The sequence below is a fragment of the Amblyomma mixtum genome, chromosome 10 (genome assembly GCF_055824585.1).
Source record: "Amblyomma mixtum isolate Tamu chromosome 10, ASM5582458v1, whole genome shotgun sequence".
NCBI classification, from domain to species: Eukaryota; Metazoa; Arthropoda; class Arachnida; order Ixodida; family Ixodidae; genus Amblyomma; species Amblyomma mixtum.
Window position 1 is genome coordinate 124772482 of NC_143021.1, and position 17741 is coordinate 124790222.

Sequence of the window (17741 nt, forward strand, 5' to 3'; positions counted from 1 at the left end):
GGCACACTACCCCGGGTGAAAAAGAGCCATCCTGGCGTCTTAAAGGAAAGGACCAACAGAGGGGTCGTAGTACGGCTTAAGTCGGTTGACGTGGACAGTTTCGTGGCCACGGCGACGCAAGTCCTCAGAGGGTGCAACGGGCACAACAATATAATTGACCGGAGAGGTTTGCTCGAGAAACCGGTAAGGACCATGATACCGATCCAGCACTTTCCGCGAAAGGTGAGAAGTTGTGGGAGGCACCCAGAGCCACACGAGGGAGTTGGCAGGATAGGAGGTAGAGGCCTCGGAAGTGTCGCGGCCATGTTTTTGCTGCCCCTGGGTCTGCGTGGTAAACGAGCGAGCAAGCTGACGGCATTCTTCGACGTACCTGGCATCGCCGGAGAGTGTCGTGGACTCGGAAATGTAGGGGCGATAGCGAAGAAGAGTATCCATCGTGCAGGGCGGCTCGCGGCCGTTGAGAAGAAAGAAGGGAGAGAATCGAGTGGTGGTTTGCATCGCAATGTTATATGCGCAGATGACGAAGGGAAAAACCTGATCCCAGTTGGAGTGGTTGGCGTCGACGTATGTACATGGCCAGCATGTCACTGAGGGTTCGGTTGAAACGCTAGGTCACGCCGTTGGTCTGAGGGTGGTAAGACGAAGCGGTTCGATGGATAATGCGACAGTCCTTGAGGAGCGCCTCAAGAGCGTCAGACAGGAATACGTATCCACGGTCGCTGAGCAGTTCTTGAGGAGCACCATGGCGAAGAATCAGGTTCTTTGGTAATAGAGACGTTTTCTCATAACGTGTGAGATGATCCACGGCCACGATAATCCAGCGGTGACCAGCGGGAGTGAGGGGGAGGGGGCTGTAGAGGTCTATGCCAATGTGGTCATACGGGCGGGCGGGGCAGGGTAAAGGCTGCGATGGAGCTGGCGAGGTGTGAGGCGGATTTTACGCTGTTGACAGGATGGGCAAGACTGCACAAAGTGGCGCACATAGCGGCACATGCCAGGCCAGTAAAATCAGAGAGGCAGACGCGTGTAGATTTTCAAGGCGCTGCCATGTGCACACTGGGGGCCCGCATGAAAACCGGCGCAAATGTCGGTGCGCAGATGGCGGGGGATGACTAGGAGTCATTTGCGTCCGTCGAAAAGGTAATTTCGACGATAGAGAAGACCGTCCCGAATAGAAAAGTGACGGGCTTGACGTAAGAGGGAACCGGACGAATTATCAGTCGCAGGACTAGAAAGGAGGTTAATAAGAGTGGCGATCCAATGGTATTTCCGCCGCTCGGTGGACATATCAGCAGTGACAAGCGAGGACAAGTCGTAAGCAGACACAGGTGCAGACGATGAAGCACTAGGTAGCGGCGAGCGGGAAAGAGCGTCCGCGTCGTTATGCTTGAGGCCAGAGCAGTAAATGGCATGAATGTCATACTCGTGCAATCGCAGAGCCCAGCGATCTAGGCAGCCTGACGGGTCTTTGAGAGAGGCCAGCCAGCCAGCACAGGGCATGGTTTTCGGTTACTATACAGAACGGGCGACCGTAGACATAGGGACGAAATTTTCGACTGACCCAGATTATGGCCAAACATTCTCGTTCTTAACAGAATAGTTGGCCTCCACTTTGCTCAAGGTCCGACTGGCGTAGGCGACCACATACTCACGGAAGCAAGGTTTGCGTTGAGTGAGAACGGCACCCAGTCCAATACCGCTGGTGTGAGTTTGGATCTCAGGAGGGTCAGTCGGGTCAAAGTGGCGCAGGATAGGAGGCGGAACCAAAAGGCGGCGCAAGGTGTTGAAGGCGCCATCGCAAGCAGGCGTCCAAGCGGAGAGGTTGGAGCCGCCTGCGAGTAGCTGGGTCAGAGGAGCGATGATCGAGACAAAATTCAAGATGAGACAAAATTCAAGTACGAGCACAAGCCAATGAAGCTACGGAGCTGCAGTGAGGTTGGCTTCAGAAATTCGGCAACTGCACGAATTTTGGAGGGGTCCGGAAGAATAGTCTTTAGAGACTACATGTCCTTAAATGGTGAGTTGTCGGGCAGCAAAGCGGCACTTTTTCAAATTCACCTGAAGCCCAACGTCAGTAAGACAAGTCAGAACGCGCTTCCAGCGGAGGAGATGAGAAGAAAAGTCCGCAGAAAAGAAGACGATGTCATCGAGATATCAAAGACAACTCTCCCACTTGAGTCCACTAAGGATAATGTCCATCAGGTGTTCGAAAGCTGCCGGGGCGTCGCAAAGGCCAAATGGCATAACGTTGAACTCATATAAGCCGTCAGGCGTTATGAACGCAGTTTGTGAGCGATCAGCGTCAGCCATGGACACCTGCCAGTAGCCTGACCTGAAATCCAGCTAGGACAAATACTCAATTTCCTGCAAGCAGTCCAGGGCGTCATCGATGCGTGGTAGAGGACAGGCGTCCTAGAGCGTGATGTTGTTGAGTCGGCGGTAATCAACACAGAACGTGATGGAACCATCTTTCTTTTTTACCAACAAAACCGTAGACGCCCAGGGACTATGGGAGGGCTGTATGACACCCCGATGGAGCATGTCGCCCACGTGATCAGAAATGATGCCGCACTCAGAAGCGGAGACGCGATAGGGGCGCTGGCAAAGAGGGGCGTGTGTACCGATGTCGATGGTGTGCGCAACGACAGACGTGCGGCGCAATGCAGCCTGAGGAAAATCGAAAGTAGAACTAAAGCGCTGGAGGAGGGCGACGAGTTGATCACCTAGCGCGGGTGATAGGTCAGTGTCAATGGCATGGCGGAAGGCGTCGGAGGGTGGCGGATCGTTCTCAACATCACAAGAGCTGAGCATATCGACATCAAAGGGAGCGGTGGTATCAAGAATAAGGTAGGGAAGGCAGGAATCAAGTTCTTCAATACGCCCGAGGCATTCACCTCGGAGCACTGCTGACGGGCACAAGGAGGAGTTCGAGACGTAAATTGCACTTTGTGCATGGTTGATCGTGAGAACAGCAAAGGGAAACTTGAGGCAGGGATGGCGGGAACCGGTTTCGGAAGGCGTGAAAAAAACAGTTCAATGAGTGACGCTTGCACAGGAGAGGGGTACGAGGGCAGCAGAAAACCGAGGAATGTCGGTATCAGTCTCAACGACATGTTTGACACACTGGGTGGGTAAGTCGCAAAAGGGAGCATCACACAGCGGAGAAAAAGCAATTTCTGCTCGGGCGCAGTCAATAATGGCACGATGAGTAGAAAGGAAGTCGCACCCCATGATGATGTCTTGTGAGCAGTGAGACGGCACAATAAACTCGATGGTGTACAAGACATCTTGAGTGAGGATATGGGCCGTACATGCGGCTGAGGGGCGAATGCGGTGTGATGAGGCGGTGCGAAGCGAAGTCACAAATTGGGGTAGTCACTCTGCGGAGTCGGCGGCATACAGCTTTACTTATCACGGATACTGCAGCGCCCGTGTCGACGAGGACGAGAACCTATGCGCATTACACGAACACTACGATTACATTAGCGGGACGACACGGAGGACTTGAGGAGTTCCAAACAAGCGCAGCTCTTGCCCCCGGAACTGCGACTGTTAGTTTCCCTCAAGTGCGGAGCTAGAACGTCGTCGCATCGGAGAAGGGGAACGGCGTCGAGGGGCAGGCAACCGGAGAGTGGTGTAAATTTGGCGATCAGGGGAAACGAAGGGGGAACCGGGCGGCCTTCTCGGCGAGGATAGTTCGGCATCGTACGGGTAGGAGCGCAGATCAGGTCGAGAAGGCGGAAGGCGCTGGCGGGAAAGCCGCGCGACATGGCCAGGCAGACCACAGGCGTAGCAGATGGGTCGGTTGACCGCAGTACGCCAAGGGTTCGTAGGATATAGGCGAACTGTTGAGAACGGTGCTTTAGACGGGGTCGAGTCAGGAATTTGGCCGGGGGGGTCTTGGAAGAGTGAAATGAGGGACAGCTGGCGAGCGACCTCTTCGCGAACGAAGGCTTTGATTTGGTTGAGAAGAGGGGAGTCCTGAGAAGTAGTACCGCCTAGGGCCAGTGTGGAGAGGGCCTCGTCGCAGGCACAGGCGCGCCGTGTAGAAGCGCGCTGCTTGCGGAGTTCGTCGTAGCTCTGGCAAAGCTTAATAACCTCAATGCCGGTGATGAGATTTTTCGCGAGCAGCATCTGAAATGCGTCTTCAGCGAGGCCTTTGTGAATGTGATGGATCTTGTGCTTTTCTGGCATGGCGGCCTTTACACGTTTGCAGAGGTCAGCGATGTCCTCAGTGTAACTTGTGAAGGTCTCGTGGGTGTGTACAGCGTGATCCCATAAGTGCTGTTCGGCCCGAAGCTTGTGCAATGCAGGACGGCCGAACACTTCCGCAAAACTTTTTTTAAATACGGGCCAAGTGGGTAGGTGCGCCTCATGGTTGCGAAACCGGAGGTTCGCCATGTCCGTAAGATAAAAGACGTTACTGAGCTTGATAGTGTCATCCTTATTGTTGTAGCTGCTTACTCGCTCATACAATGACAGCCAGTCGTCAACATCTTGGTCGGCAGTGCCACTAAAGAGGAAAGGCTCACGCTGCCGGATGACGCCAGAACAAAGGACGGTGTTTGAACTCGCCGCCGTTGTTGGGGCAGTCTCATCTGGCATGGTTGACACAGGCGGCAGCGTACGGCTCCGGAGTTCCAGATTGGTAGGGGATGTACTCAGCACCTCCTCCAATTGTATGGGTGCGTTTATTAGGCATCCTCAAGAGGCTGAACCGCCGTGTAGGATCTCGCAGGGTAGAAAGGCGTAGCCAGCACCAAGAGAGCGGGGCAACTTCGTTGCCGTCAAGCGCAGCGTAATGTCGGCACATGGCGGTAGCGGAACCCGTCACAGTTGGCACACTACACATGCCCATTCTGCTGTCTTTCTGTCCCATTTATAGTTCCACTTATAGTCCTTGTTTTCATAGCTCGTTGCGGTGTCTGAAGTGTATAGCTTAGAACCTTGCATCTTCAGATTAAGTCGCATACGAACTGCGCGCCATTTCAGTCAAACACAAATATTCAACATTATATGCTAGCACCTGGCACAAATGGCCCAACAGAAGTCAAGCTTCATAGCGCCTGCTTTGCCTCCAGCTCTGTTCGTCATCGTGACGCTCTTGAAGAAGCGAAACATCGACTTTCAAATTTCACGCTTCACGTCATCAGCATCTCCAGGGCTCAGCGCTCTTTGTGTGAGAGTCAGCTTCAAGTAGGCGGCATATAAACTATGGGCCGTGCCCTGCGATTCAAAAGCAGTTGTTTCAAGCTTCGATTAAAGCCTGATTTTTTTTCTAAATTTTAACTGACGAAAACTGATTTTAATGAATAAGCATATTTCGCGTAATAAGGAGGGATAGATTTTAACTGAAGGACGCGAAGAATGCGAGCGCATGTCGCTGCACTTAAACAACAGAGATAGAACCGCGGCGCTGAAGCTGATGTGAAGAAACTTTAATTTCTGATCAATACTCGCGCAAGTGAGCAAGCTTTTACAATTAGCAGCTAGCTGTCGAAAGCGGTAACAAAGCAGAACTATACTCATAGCCGCGATTCGCGTAGAATAGTGAAACTTGAATTTTCCGCGAGGAAAACAAATTCCAGTGCTAACGAAATTGGACAAACAGGCCAGGTTTGCTGCTAATCTCAGTTGGCTAGAAGAAGTTCGCTTAGTGCGGGGGAGATCGATACTATTGTTCCCGATTAAAACACAGTTTGTAATACTGCTCTAATACTTGAGCCATGCCTTCTCTACAGATACACCAATTACGTGACAGAGATATGTTACGTGTGGCTGCAGACCAAGTACCACTGGGGCAGCCAGACCCCTGATGCTGTGTGAGCAGGCTAAAAATACCTGCATTTTGTGATGCGTCGGTAAAGGAAACGGAACCAGCCAATGTGTAAAGTACGAACCATGTTTAGTGGGGCTAGGATGTCATTTATTCTGCTTTATTTAACACTTCTCTATATTATTGCCGTCTTTTCCTAGTGTGTTTGGTGTATTATTTTAGAGCGCAGCTCTTAAAGGGCCACTGCCCACCTTCTTGTCGAAAATACTTTCCACTTCTCTGGTAGCGAGGCATCGTCCCCGGATGGCATGGCCGCGAATATATTTTGAAGATACTCATTACTAGGGTAGTTACACCTATCGCAATCAAGCTACTTCGCCATGCTCCTCTTCTTATGTGCCCTCCGCAAGATTTTTCTCTCTCGCGCCTCGTCGAGTAGGCTCCGCAAGAGAAATTTCGCGCTTCCTCCGCCGATGTTAGCGGAAGGCGCGGTGTCTGGTGGAGTGCGTCTCATGTGTACGTCATGTCCCTGCCTTGAAAACAATACTTTTTATTTCTTTTTGCTACCCGGGATATTTCAGCGAGGGGAGGAGGGGGGGGGGGTTGACCTAACACCCTCCATATTTTACTCCTTGGGTATCCTATAGTGTGTCGTCGCGCTTTTTTTTTTGTCATTCGTCTATTCTCGTCCCTGCCTCACTGAAGGAGACTGTCCCTCGCCTGAAGTAGCGTTGGGTCGTGGACGTAGTCATCCGGAGTGCATTGCCTTCCGCAAGCCACCACATTATTATCCGTTGTGCCTGGTACGTCGATGTGCTGGAGCCAGACGCGACTGAAGGCATAATCTCCTGGCAATTTGTGCCGGATCGTGGTTCGACTCCAGTCACTGTGTGCGCATCCAAGGACAAAATAGCGTCGTATGCATTTTCTCCGCACACTGAATGATTGAGAGACGCGATTGGCTCGACCACCTCAACACGTTAGCGAGCGCATCTTTTCATATATCTATTCCTTTTTGTCAGTTACATCCCCAGATAGCGGGCTTCCTTTTCATGCACGAAGTATTTTTTTCAGTCCTCTCCAGCGTTTTACGACCGGAGGGGCGGGAGTCGCTTTTGTTCGAAACGCACGGGGAGTGCGAACCCGGGAACCTTCTGCCATTTCTTGGAAACGCCCGTTTGCGCTTCCCCGTTAATATCTGTGGGTTGTATGTGTTTGTGTCTTTTCCCAGCTTCTAAGTTCCTGCCTTGGCAGTAAAGACAAAATGGACTAGCGAGGCGCGGTCTGTGTACTGAGCGGTCGAATGTGCGAACGAAAGAAAGCCTTTACGACACAAGACACGGTACACACACAGAATACGCTGAAGCATACATGAAATGGCGCCAGTAACTAAAAACCTTGTCTTCAGCAAGAGGGAGGAGTGTTGTATGGGTGTGCGAGAATGGAAGGGGCTAACCTCTATTTCTACATAGTGTATATTGCCGCACTACTGCTATCCTTTGAACCGAATATAATGCACCATCCCCCAAAACAATAAACCTGATCGTAAAGCGCACATTTATAACTGTTTGATCTTCCAGCAAAAAGAGAATGAAGAATGCCGCAGGCTGGCGGAAGCTTACGGAGTTGATCATGACGCACAGGTAGCCAAGCAGCCCTTCGTGGGTAGAAAAACGGCTGTGGTGAGGGGCATCCACGACGAAAAATATTTCAACAGTTACGTCTTCAGGGACCCTCTGGGGTGTTGCTTGCCATCCTTGATACGCTCTCTCATTGATAACGGCTATTTTGTGAGAAAGTAAAAGAAAACGCACTGTATGATCTTTCCACCCCTAATAAAGCGAAGAAGTTGGCCTAAATGCCGCTGTAAAAGGCGAATAATTTAATTTGGAGACCCAGGCATCTAGTTATAGTCAAAACCTCATTTCTATACATCAAAAGCTTTCAGGTGTTACAAAAATGCGTTTAATATAAATACAAAACAATTTATCTGAAGTCTGAACTGTAATATTTTTCCTCCAATAAATGAATAAATTAAACATCTTTAAAAAACACTATTACGCATCATTCAATTGATCGCATCCACGCGGAGTCCGCTCTACGTTGTTCCAGAATGTTCTGGTAACTTTGCGCCCTTTAACTAGAAAGTTCGCTATCAGCACAAGGAATATGACAAATACGTAGGCTGCGAAAGTTTACAACAATTGTGCACACTAAATTCAGTTGTGGTTACAACATTTTGGGTTTGAATATTTAGTAGCACTGTAGACATCAGCAATAACTGCGAGAGATTAGACTAAACAAAATGGTTTTCTTCTTTTCCCGGGGAAAATTTGTAAATAGTCTATAATCAGCCTTAATAATGGGAATGCTCGATAAGGATGCACAATTTGCTGTTGATTCGAAGATTGCATCGTGAAATAAAAAACAGCTACAAAGGCCAAAATAACGCCGTTTCATTGTTTGGTTCCATAATCAGGATGAAAGGGCCAAAATCTGTAACATACATGGGTCAAGCCCACTTTACCATCAAAATGCGTAGGCTCAAGCGCCCTGGAGAAGAAATTCTTACGGTCTTTGAAAGTTGCGGGCAATGTTTAAACTTTACGTTCGAACCCCCGGAAAACAACGAGCTCCAGTTTTTGGACTTAAGTTTGATCCTGAGCCGTGATCACGTCTGCTGGTCGTTCCAGCAGCGCTCAGTGAAGCCATTGCTAAGTTATCACTCAGCCCATTATAAGTTAGTTATACGTGGATTAGCCGTTGCATGTTTAGGATCAGCACTTTCAAAATCTTGTGTGCATGGAATGGAAAATAGTTTTTTCAGCAGGTTAGGCGATTACAATCGGCAGCCTTCCCGGAAGAGAAAAATATAGCTTGCAAGGGACAAAATTCTGAGGAAACTAAAGTCTTTTAAGAATTGCCATGCATCTGTTCCGACCGGTATAAAGAGGCATGCGGTTATACCATATGTACATCTTTTGTCAAAAGTTTAGAGCCCAGGGGGTTCACTTCAAAGCGTTATACTGGGACTCCAGGAGCATTCCTGGAAGTCCCACCTATTGCAGGAGGCAGTACCAGAAATCTTCTCATGCCCAGGAAATTTGGAGCGCTAGAGATCCATTAAGAATGACACAGTGTGGCTCAAAAGAAACCCCGTGGGCTCCAAACTTTTGACAAAGGGTGTACATCTTTTGTCACATAGATTAAAGTGTGTAGGCGCCAGATATGGCATTTAAGTGCTGTTCCCAGCCCCGAAGAAAAAAACTTGGAAAAATATGTGCCGTAGTAGATAGGAAAGCAAAGACAAAAGTCAAAAAAACAACCGGTAGTAGAGCCTGCAAGAGAAAACGCCAAAATAAGTTCGTGCCATGTGCTTAAAGGGTAGTTAGTCTATGACACTGAGTTTTTGTGTGGCAAGAAATACATCGGGCAAACCGGAAATTTTGTGATCACATGTCTACGTCAGCAATACCTCTTTAATAGGTACCCCATCGTCCAACCTTGCGTTACATAACAGAGATTGCCCCATGAATAATAACTCAGGCTCGCCCGATAAAGAAATGGGCACTCCACTTTTCTATGAGACAAAAGTTGTTTGCAGGCATAGGGATAAATTAACAAGGGCGCTGTGTGAGGAATGTCACATCCACGTGAATGGTGACACGTGTGTAAGCACTGCCTCGGGGCTTCTCCATGACTGTCAGATTAAGTATCTTGATTCCTATGGTTAGAGGTGTTTGCGGAATAGCATGCTTTAATTGATTGAATGGGGGTTTAATGTCCCAAAGCGATTCAGGCTAGGAGGGATGTCGTAGTGAAGGGCTACGGAAATTTCAACCACCTGGTGTGCTTTTAACGTACACTGACATCGCACAGTACACCAACCTCTAGAATTTCGCCTCCATGGAAATTCAACCGCCACGGCCGGGATCGAACCCGCGTCTTTCGGGCCAGCAGCCGAGCGCCTTAACCACTGAGCCACCGCGGCGGTGAGCGGAGTAGCAAGCGTCCTGGTTTTTTGTTTTAGGGTATTAATACATGCGTTTTTTCTAATAAACCTCAGTTTTAGTCAGCGCTTGTCTTTCTTCTTTCTTCTGTCTTGTCCATCGTCGCTGCGATTGTTTTTACTTATTCAGTTGTGGTCATTTTAACAGCCAACATTCTTATAGATGCAGCAATCATCAGCGTATAGTTTGACGCGGCTGGGATCACTTTCGGCAAGCTCATTAATACACAACCGTAAAAGAAGCGGGGCCAAAACAGAACCCTGCGGGACGCCAAATAAGTCATTCACCTAAGACCACGATGCGCCATCGACAACCACTCGCTGTCTTCTCTCAACTGGATAAGCTTCAATCTAGATCATACGTTTGGCAGGTCGGTTAAGAATGGAGATCTTTTGTAACAGCAATGTATGTGAGGAAGAATCAAACGCCCTGCGGACATCTTAAAATATACTGTCTGCTTGCTTATGAGACCTTACACTTCTCAGGATTGTGTTGTAAAGTATCGCACTTAGCAATCATGCAAAACCAACTAGCCCCCGTTTTAGCACTGCTTGCTTATTAGAATTAACTGAAGAAGCAATTTCATGCGTAAAATCTATTAGCTGTGTGCCACATGAAAAACCGGCGCTTCCAATGCTACTTTGGGGAGAAAACGTTGTTGCTTTTAAAATTGCTCATCAGGTTGGTAAATTTTACAACGCACTCTAGTAATAGAAATAGGTCGGTAGTTAGAGGTTGTTTATGCCACTCTTGTAGATGGGTATATCATTTGTGCACTTCCAATCAGAAGGAAACGCGCCTTGTTAAAGGACATTGTAAGTATTGTAGACAAGAAAGAGACAATAGAAGTCGAGAATTTTTTAGGGATGAAGTTTCAGATATCATCTGGACCAGAGGCTCAGTGGACTTTTATATTCTGTAAAAGCAAACTGATCCCTTGCTCTTTCAATTATATACCTGTCATTTGAATAAGCCTATTGTCGCTCTTGAAACCTGCAATGGCAGCTACCAGTTGCAAAAATATAGACTGAAAGTAAATATTAAAAATTGCTGCTTTGGTTTCATTATCAGCCGCGCCGTTGACGGCGTCCAAATTATTACGAGCGGCGTCTCTATTTTTGTGTTACTTTTTAGATACTTCCAGACTTCCTTCAGGCTATCCTTAATTCTTTCCAAGATTAAGCAAATATGCATTTTGAGCTTCACGCCTCTCTTTCGTTACGGCTTTGCTAATTTTTTTTTTCATTTTCATGTATACGTCACGATCGTGGGACTGACACTAACCACAAAATAAACGGTGATTTTAATTTATTATAAATTAATATGTTTTTTTATCTACGGTTTGCCATTACGATGTTTGGCAGAAATTAGCCGTGATGGCATGTAGCTCTCCGTCCACAATAACAGTTTTGAATATGTCCTATAATGTATTAGCTTCGAAGGGTAAGCCAGGTGACTGGAACTCAGGCAGAAACACACTCAGTTCGCGATATAGAGTACAGCCGCCTTGTTTATAAAAGAATATCGTGCGCGGTGTTTTAACACAGTTACTCCGGACAGGAACGGAGATGTTATCGTAAATTAGTTGCGTAAGAGCGGCAGTCAACTTCAGTTCAGTTGCATGAATCTCTCAGATCAAAAATGCGTCCCGTAAAACTCCACTCTGAGCAGCCATTTACAAGAAAAATGCGTGGAACACAAACTATGTGCTTGTAAATCTGTGGCTTGGCGACAAGGATATCGATAAACTTTCTTCTGGCACTAACACTTATTCTTTGAAAGATTACTTTCTTTTGTGGATTCGTGTTTATCTTCCATTGTTAAAAGGACATTAATCACGTTTCTCATTAGCGCTGTTTCTTCTGTACTCCTCACGCCTGTTTTGAGTTAAAAATAAATTCGACCTTTGCGAGCAAAAGTTTTTATGGTCCGCTGCTGGGTGACGTTAATATTTAGACAGGATTTTTATGGTATTCCTGATTCGATTGGACTAGCTTCCAGAGCAAAATACAAATCTGCCAGTTCGACGGCGTATTGTTGCAAGTCATAATGTCGATGGCGAAATTGCACGGGAGTACGATTAACGATGCGCGATCGAAGCCCACAACGGAGAACATAAATGTTCAGAAGGTGTTTCAGCACGCATGACGACGTCCTGTTCGGACGCGTGGTCAGTTGACCACGACGCAAGTAGCATTAGACACGAGGCAAATTCCACAAGTACAGTGTATTTTTGACAAGGAGTATGGCCTTGCGCCGCACGCGAAGACGACAAAGGTAGATTGAGGCGCAAGGGGCTTCGTTAAGATCTCCTTGCACGTGGGTTAAAATTCCGGCCGTGATGGCAGCCTATCAATGTAGGTGAAACGAAAAGAATAGGCGCGCTGTGCACAAAATCTGTGAGCTTTCCAAACCCTAATTGTGAGAATTAGTCTGGAGCCCTCAAGCATCACGTCCTTTCCTCCGTTCTTTCTTGCAGTGGCTCCTTCTACCTTTCCCTCGAGGCGTAAGCGAGATGTCGACTGAGACTAAAGCAGGTATAGTCTGTTTTTTCTTTCTCCACAGCTATTTTCAGTCCATTGTTCGCTTTCCAGGAACCGTGACGTTAAAATATATCGCATTAACTGTGCGCCGGACTCAGGACGTACAACGCATCTGCGTATTCGTTACCGCAGGTGACCGAATGACGGAAAAGAGAATATGAAGAGAGTAAATATCGGCAGTCGTAAATTTACTTTGAACTGCTTTATTTCGATGTAACAAATTAAGAACGCAACTATGCAGAAGATAACCGAAAAGCGTTATAGAATACGGCATCATGAAAATCTTTAAAGCTGACAACCTATGCACACAGTGGGCATCACTTGTGAACCGTGCCGCTGGCACGTGTTCCAGTGAGCACCTGGAGCAATAACAAAGGACATGAAACTCTAACCGATAAGTAAGGACTTTTAAAAGAGCCCATACCCACAAAAGGTTATTAAAAATGTGTCCAAACGCCATATCGACAAGCATTCGCAGCCGCAGCTCACACAACATGCAATATTGTCATCTTGACGAAAACGGCTGAAGGTTCCTTACTTCCCAGGCGTAAGCGAGGCCCTGACACGAGCCTTCAAGAAGCACAATGTGCATTATGCATATATGTCAACTAGCAAATTGGGCGGGAATCTCCTGAATGTCAAAGATGCTCTGTCCCGCTTAAAGTTCCTAGCTATAGTGTATAAGATACTACATCATGACTGTGACTCCATTTACATCGGCGGGACTGGAAATCTGCAACATGTGAAGGCGGGCTAGTTGCTGGTTGACATTGGAGTGCATATTGCAACCGCGAAAAACGACGAGGGACGAAGAGAGGAAAGCATAGGACAAGACGCGGAACTTCAACTAAGGTTTACTAGAAGGAAAACCACATTTATACAGGATTCGTAATCACACCTGATAAACAGCAGACACCATCAAATTTTTCGGGCACGCGCGCCACGTTCCCAGACAATGTGATGGTGTGTACTGTTTATCAGGTGTGATTACAAATTCTGTATAAATGTGGTTTTCCTTCTAGGAAACCTTAGTTGAAGTTCCGCGTCTTGTCCTGTGCTTTCCTCTCTTCGTCCCTCGTCGTTTTGCGCGGTTGCAATATGCACTCCAAGGGAAATCTGCCACGGCGGCTAAAGGAGCAGCGCAACGATGTCGTCAAGAATCGGACGGCCTCAAGCGCTGTATCAGAACATGCGAAAAAAGAACTGCATGAAATCTCTCAGGATGACGTAGCAATTGCTGTTACCGCTAGAAATTTGTCAGCGTGACTGAACCTGCAACGTCTGACAGTACAGACGACTTCGAACACTATGAAGAGAAGAAAAAAGAATCTTCACCTAGCTTATGCAAAAACATTACGTGCAGTAGTCTTATCTCCTCAAGGTGCAGCTTTCTCGGTTGGTTGTGAAGAAGGAATCCGTACATGTTCCGGAAGTCAACTAACGTTTCTGACTTCGTGAGTGCCCCAACGTTCATTCCGCGCAGCTGCCACAGAAGTACGAATGATCACCCATTCGGCCATATATCAGAAAACAAAAACTACAATTTTGTTTGCTGACTGTTCAAGAATGAATTTCTGTTGCGAACATCAGCTCGCATAAAAAGTAGGAAGGATACATCAGCGTGCTCTGCTTCACTCGTTTTTGAAGCACGCACCGTCTGGACGAAGGAGTATCGTATATTTTGACGTTTCTACGATTCGTACACCAGAGTTTTTATGTTAGCTGTCCCTTCAACTCGTCAGACGAAAAGTCAGTTTTTATGCTCCTGAAAGCGCTTCTGTAGGGTGTTCTGAGCATTGCAAGTTCTTTATTGCAGCCCAATCGCTTATGTTCCCTATTCTGTATACAACTAATTGTTTTTTCATTGTAAGTCCTTTATCAATGTTAAGACAAGAAGTTCGCGGCAAAAAAATAACGAGGACGAGAGGTATCACACATGCACACAAGCTTGTCTTTCTGCCGCGGAAATCTTCGCCTAACTTCTGTCACCATCTCGCCGAACCCTTTGCGCCTCTTGTTATTAAAGTACTCTTAGCACGCCAAAATCTAAATCTCTTGCATGGCCAGGATGATTTGTACATTGACCCAGCGCTGACTGGCCACAGATTACTGAAACAAATACCGGTGTGTAGTGCAAATGCCCTAATTAGCATATACAAGCAATAACTGCGATCGTAAAATACAAGGCCTCAACTATCCTTAAAGTGCCTTAAAATTCCTGTCAGCAAGCAACGTGTGGGTATCAACATGAGAGAAATAATTGCTTTCTCATTAACTTTGCTTTGCCTTTTGAAACCATCCTGATGAGGTATCAGAAATAAAAAAATTTAAAATCAATTTCCACAGGATTGAAATTCTACGCTGCTGCCAAACATGTAGGAAAAAATCAGTTCTAAGGGAAATATAGGAATGAAGGCTACTTAAAGTATGTGGCCTTCTGAAAGCCGCTGTAATCGCCGTATTGAAGCAACACGGCTTAAGGACTTGTGGCCCATACTGATGTCATCTGGGATGACACCAAAGCCGACGAGTTCAAGTTGAAACGCTGCTCAGCAGTAGGAAAAAAAAGTTACGAGGAACTTTAGCGGCTAAAGTGGTGAAAGGCGAAAACCAGAGTGCTGCATTCTGCTATGCGATTGCTCACTTCACATTCTGTTGGTGCATTATGTAACTGCCAAATAATGACGCTTAATCTTTGCCTTTGGGAGTGGAACGCGACAGCGTGTTGTAGCGCTGCCAGAGGGTCCACGGAACGCCACCACCCGTTCGGCGCGATGCGTTGCTTTTTGAGGAAAGGAAATGGCGCTGTAATTCCCTGTTATATCGGTGGGCACCTGAACCGCAGCGTACAGGAAGGGAGGAAGTGGAGTGAAAGAAGAAAGAGAAAGAGGGGCCGTAATGAAGAAAATTAAAATTGTATTTGAGGGCAGGAAATTACGCAGTAACTGTCTCACATGTCTAGGTGGACACCAGTCGAAAATTGTTTGAGGGAAGGAAATTGCGCAGTACCTGTCTCACATATTTCGGCGGACACCCTTCAAAATTCGCGCGCAGCGACGTCACGAACATTTCGACCAATTTGAAATGCGGACACATTTTCTAGCATGTCTTGGTCACGACAGTATGAGCCATTAAAGGCTTTCGTCTTAAAATACGTTGCGAGTGAATGTCCAATCAGCATGTAGTGTATTCTCATTTTTTTTTCACACTGTCCAAAAGAATAAAAATTCTACTTACGTTCATTTCTGTTGAACATAACTTCATTCAGCCTCTCGTCTTGCTCGATCTCGTACAAGGCGTGAGGAATGACGCCATTTTGTGCTTGCCCATATGTAGGGATCGGCTCAAGTCTGTGCTGAGGACCGACTAGCCCTTTCTGGAAATCATTAAAGGTATAACGTACACTACGTAGAAAATAAAGCACAGCTGCTACTGTGCATTTCTTTCATTTTACTCACTGATAATTTTCAGCCAGGAATGTTTGAGTGAGGCAGGCACATTGCTGTTTTGTGTAAGAAATTGCGGTTCACGTCGGATATCATGGTGCATCCGCCGATTCCAATTACGGTACCTTTCAACACAGGACATAAGCAAATTCAACACTGCAAGAACGCAAACCATTTAACGACTGAGACCTGATCGGTTTTATTAAAAGTGACGTTTGGTCAATTCTCAAAACATATTTTGCTAACTCTCCACAAGCTGTTTTCTTCATTAAGCGAGCCATGGTTATTTGTGCCCACTTATTTCTGTAGGTATCTGCGTCACGTAGCTGTAAAAATCCTGGAAAACATTGAAAACAACTTCTACTGAAGCCATCCCAGAATATCAATCTAGCTATGAGTTAGCAGTGGTTTAACGCTGTGGTCGAAGTGGCATTATTGAAGCGTTTGGCAGTTTCGGTGCAACGATGACTACTAGTACCTACCATAGCGAAGGCACCGAACGGTTGTCTGCAGTTTTAAGGAGTGTGTTCCCAGGCTTATAGCAATCGAGTGCATGAAGGCGAAAAGCAGAAAGAGCAATAGGGCCCTTCCCAGAACGATGCTTAGAATCTATTGTTACCATACATTCTATTGTTCCGTACTACGTACCATATGCACGCCGTTTTCTTTGCTCGTTACCGCAAGTGAGCCCAACTTTTCTTCGTCTTCGTACAGATCTCTGTCAATGTCTTCACCGCTGTACTGCAAAAGTTCCGAGCGATTTCAACACAAGATTAAGTTGCAACCGTGTAATTCAAGGCACTAAAACAAAGCCCAGCAGCAGTACATGAAAAGAGGCTTTTTCTGAAGTCCAGGTATCTTTTTTTTTTTGCATTGCAATGCTGTTAGTGAAGGACGCGAGGAAGCAGTGACAGGTGAGTACTGTTGAACTTCCTGGCTAACTTCTAATAGTGAACATTGCGACTAACAGCCCGCTGGTAATAATCTAAGGTTCGTAGCTGCCGGCAAGTAATAGTCTTGCCATTTTATATAGGTCAATAAATAAGGTTTTTTTCCTCGGTGCTGCATACAGACATCTAGTCTTTTCGGTGCGTCCAAAGAAAACCGCCGAGCCATTACGACCTTCATATGTAAGGTTACGCCCCACAAGACAGGTGACTTTTTGTGTTCCGAGAACTATGAAGCAATGAACCGCGCTGGGGGAACAAAGGAGGCCACGCAAAATGCGAATCGCCTAGTCCCACGTGCTACTGCATGTTATTGCGATTTCCCTCCGCATGAAATCAGCATTAATAGAACATTTTTCAGGGCTAGTTGGTTTTCGTTCATTATCAATTATTTAAGGCGCAAAGAAAGGACGAAGGTAGAAAAACACAGGAAGAGGCGCCTCACCTGGTGTTTTTCTACCTAAGACCTGTCTTGGCGCCCTAAATACATCTGAATTAAGCAGTTTGAGGAAGTGACCGCAGCAGGGACTTGGCGGTGCTACAAAGCAACATGCACGCGTTTGAAAATCCAAGTGGTTATTATTCGGTATGTGGGGAGGTTGTTTTAACGCTTTCCGGTTGTTATTTTAAAACCTCTGAGATATACACTGGTCAGGTCTGCGTCCGTGGATTATACAGGAAGGCGAACTTTACGTGTGTGACAGAGCGCAATAATAAGGCGATTATTTAAGTAAAATAATGTATTTAACTTTTTTATTTTAGTGCCGAACATTACACTAGAAATTGAATGCTCTCAACATCAGTCTTGAGCCCATGTTTTACATTTTCTCTTAGGTAAGGCTGGTCTAATCATCGACCATCAAAATACCCACTGAAACTCTTTCAGTTGGCCTTCGCTCCATGCTTATTTATAAAATGACGTTTTTTGTGTTCATTAAATACAGATGACGACCCTGCAGTTGATGATGTCGAAGAAGTTTAATTGATTTCTGCGACCATACCACGAGCAGCGGCTCTTT

The 17741-nt window shown here is 46.7% G+C and overlaps 1 protein-coding gene across 2 annotated transcripts in view; it reads right to left on the reverse strand.

The window, feature by feature from the left end:
• LOC149326864 (venom metalloproteinase BumaMPs1-like) overlaps positions 1-17741 on the reverse strand; it is a 58950-nt gene that overhangs the window by 19949 nt on the left and 21260 nt on the right. For both annotated transcript variants that reach the window (XM_089562942.1, XM_089562943.1), the window contains exons 3-5: positions 16424-16516; positions 15567-15705; positions 7399-7559 (exon numbers count right to left, since the gene is read on the reverse strand). In XM_089562942.1, coding sequence (XP_089419068.1) covers positions 7399-7559; positions 15567-15705; positions 16424-16516 — 393 coding nt within the window. The remainder of the gene's footprint in view (positions 1-7398; positions 7560-15566; positions 15706-16423; positions 16517-17741) is intronic.